We start from the raw sequence: 3,793 nt of genomic DNA, 5'->3' as shown, positions 1-3,793 counted from the left end.
GTTGGTTGAGATATATATCTAATTATTGTTCTACTTACGATCTGACGAGTAGCTATATTTTTGAATAGAACTTATTTTAGATAATTTCAATTGATTTTAATCGATTTAAATTTCTTTTCTATTTGAAAATTGGTTATGAAACACGTGTAATCTTTTTATTATATTTATCTTATGATATTTACTTTACTTTATATTATACTCATTTATTGTGCTTTTAATTATTAATTTTTCTATATGTGATAGTGGATTTTCATCGATGAGTTCTTGAAAATTGGTTATTTTCCCTAAAACTATATATATATATATATATATATATATATATATATACAGATGTGTTATACATATAGAGAGAGACATACATACATACAAACATACCAGTGGTGAAGGGTGACTAAAAAACTAGGGCATGCAGCCCACCCCCACAGAGGTGTGCTGGGGATTTCCCAGTGTTCCCCCACTCCCCACCTGTTTTCCATGAAAGATGTAGTATTATGTATGCTTTGAGATATGGGCAGTCTGAAAATGAAAATAGCTAAATACACCGTTTTGAAGTAGTTAATAAGACATGAGAAATGTACATATAATTTTGGAAATCAACTTCCAATGATTTCATCCAGTAGGTGCTATTCAAGCCATCGACTTTGAGGAAAAAGTTGAAATTCTTAACAACCACATGGTCCGGGGTTCATTCCCACTGCGTGGCACCTTGGGCAAGTGTCTTCTACTATAGCCTCGGGTCGACCAAAGCCTTCTGAGTGGATTTGGTGGACGGAAACTGAAAGAAACCCGTCGTATATATATATATGTATGTATGTGTGTGTATATGTTTGTGTCTGCGCTTGACAACCAATGCTGGTGTGTTTACGTCCCCGTAACTTAGCGGTTCGGCAAAAGAGACCGATAGAATAAGTACTAGGCTTCCAAAGAATAAGTCTTAGAGCCGATTTGCTCGACTAAAGGCAGTAATCCAGCATGGCTGCAGTCAAATGACTGAAACAAGTAAAAGAGTAAAGAGTATTCATGAACTTTTGAAGCTGATTTATAGAGTGACAAAATAAGTGAATGTGTATAACAATGTACAACTTCTGTCAGTGATGCAGCTTTTCTGTCTTAACTGACATCAACTTATTCCCTAAACCTTTCTTGAAGCCTTTCTTTCTCATCAACAAATCACAAAACATGTAACAGTTAACATTTCATTCAGAGGTCTGTAGTCTCACCAAACATAACAGAAACAAATGCTGTTTTTTTTTTTTTATCATTGGCTTAATTACATCTTCACTTGTAACAGCTATACAATTAAATGATTTCATTTTGAATACCACTTGAAAGTGATATTCATTTCCAATATCACTTCATAGCTGAGAAAATATGTTCTTGTACTAACAAATTAACAAATATGGGAAACAGAAAAATTTGTTCAGAATCTGTCATTTCTTCATTCACTCAGACTATTCATAATACTTTCAATCAAAATAACGATGTCATTTTTTGCAGCCCACTTTAGTTTTGATCTTCAGCTTAAGCTTTGGTTTCTCTTTTCTTATCTGTTCCAAAGTTAGAGAAAGTAGAGATTAAACTGAACTAATTAACCCTTTTGCTATCTTGCGAGTGATTGAAGGCATAAGAAATTCTACTAGGTTATAATCGCTTTAAATGAATTAAAGCTTTATGCTAATAGATCATTTAGGTGCTAGTTTACTTCTTTACGTACCTTTCTTAAATAACTTTGAATATCTAAAACTAAATTTTAAGGCATTGGCATGATCGAATGGATGGAATCTTTACTTTTTAATCACACACACAAATTGTCAGTTTCTTCTTTTTGCTTGATGTGTTCAATAGTCCGGAAAACTCTGAGGCCACATGACTGAATTCAGGTTTTAAGAAGGGAACAAAAATACTGTTGGTTAAATCTTTTTAGAAAGCAAGCATGGGTGTGTGGTAAGAATTTTTTTTCTCAACCACATGGTTCCAGGTCCAGTCTTCTACTAGTGTCTTCTACTACAGCCTTGGGCTGATGAAAACATTTGTAAGTGGACTTAATAGAGGAAAACTGAAAAAAAAAACGTGGTATATATGTGTGTGTGTGTGTCTTTGTGTCTGTTTGTTCTTCACCAATGCTTGACAACTGGTGTTGCTCTGTTTACATTTCTGTAACTTTGCAGTTCAGCATAAGAAACCAAAAGAATAAGCACCAAGCTTTAAAAAAGTTATGGGGTAGACTTATTAGACTAAAAATTATTTAAGGTGGTACCCAAGCATGGCCACAATCTACTGATTGAAACAAGTTGAAGATAAAAGATAGAATATGTACTCTTTGGTACCAAATAATTGTATGAAATATATCAGAAAGCAATAAAACAAACTTGTAATTTAACTAAAAGTGCATTTCTCATCTCAATCTGTCGACTCTGAGGAAAGTCCTCTGAATAAGCAAGTTTTTGATCTCTGCTGCACACGACTGTAAAAACATCAGCACATCAAGAGATAAGAAGATGATAATGTGTCTGCTGGCTTAACATGGCTGAAAGATAAGCAGTAAAATATCTGCTCTCTCTTTCCTGATCAATCACTCATTTTGTCCCTCTTTTTGACACTTCCTTCTTGAAAATAATAGAATACAAATAAATTAACATCACTGCTCTGACTATGACTGAAAGCTAGCAGTAAAAAATTTGCTTTCTGTTGACAACTCAACATGGCTGAAAGGCAAGCAGTAAAATATCTGCTTTCTCTGTCTTGGCCACTCAGTTTTTGTTTCGTTCCTCTTTTTTACGCACCCTTCTTGAAAATACATGTATATTTCTTGATATGTATTTTGTGTGTGTATGGTCCTATTTGTGTAAGTATATACATATAAGTGTGTGCATAGAACTCTGTGTATTTTTCAGTTTTTATTTTATTCATTTATTTATTTTTTGGCAGCTTATTTTGTTTTTACATATATGTATATATATATATATGAAATCAAACATATATATTAACAATGTCCATATCTGTTTTATTTATCTCTCACAGGAATGTTATTTTATGCCAGTCAATACAGTGGAGGTGAAGGCGATTTTATTGCTCTTAATTTGGAAAACTATTACGTAGAATTTTCATTCAATTTAGGAGGAGGTACAACTAAAGTTAGGTATGTATATTTTTCTGTTGAAGTTGTTTTATAGAATTGATTTTCAAAAGTGAAGGTATTGCACAAACAACTGATTTGTGTATGAGTGTGTGCATGTATGCATATCTTTTAATACTTTCAGATATAAAAATATCAGTTCACAGGCAGTAGATTCATCAACTTACTTCTGTATTCAAGTGAACCAACATCTTGATATATTTAAGTGTGTGCACTAGTCTAAATAGGGTGGGGTGGTGGAGGGTCCCCCCAACATCACTTGACAACCATGGCTGGTGTGTTTACGTGCCCGTAACTTAGTGGTTTGGCAAAAGAGACCAATAGAATAAGTACTAGGCTTACAAAAATAAGCCCTGGAGTCAATTTGCTCTACTAAATGTGGTGTTACAGCATGGCCACAATCAAATGACTGAAACAAGTAAGAGAATAAAAGAATATATATATGTATATATATCTTGTCTTTAAGTCTGTTCTTCCATAGCATGTTTAATATATATATCATCATCATCATCATCGTTTAACGTCCGCTTTCCATGCTAGCATGGGTTGAACGATTTGACTGAGGACTGGTGCAACCGGATGGCTACACCAGGCTCCAATCTAATTTAGCAGAGTTTCTACAGATTAGATTGGAGCCTGGTGTAGCCATATATATAT

The 3,793-nt window shown here is 33.8% G+C and overlaps 1 protein-coding gene across 1 annotated transcript in view; it reads left to right on the top strand.

Annotated features, from left to right (window-relative positions):
* Positions 1-3,793, top strand: part of LOC106868360 (agrin) — a gene marked incomplete at its 3' end in the record, with an annotated part of 738,012 nt that overhangs the window by 720,137 nt on the left and 14,082 nt on the right. The window contains exon 30 of the mRNA XM_052968462.1: positions 3,022-3,139. Within this exon, the coding sequence (XP_052824422.1) occupies positions 3,022-3,139 (118 nt within the window). The remainder of the gene's footprint in view (positions 1-3,021; positions 3,140-3,793) is intronic.

Source organism: Octopus bimaculoides, chromosome 6 (assembly GCF_001194135.2).
Source record: "Octopus bimaculoides isolate UCB-OBI-ISO-001 chromosome 6, ASM119413v2, whole genome shotgun sequence".
NCBI classification, from domain to species: Eukaryota; Metazoa; Mollusca; class Cephalopoda; order Octopoda; family Octopodidae; genus Octopus; species Octopus bimaculoides.
The sequence above is the reverse complement of the archived record's forward strand: the minus strand, read 5'-3'. Positions and strand labels throughout refer to the sequence as shown.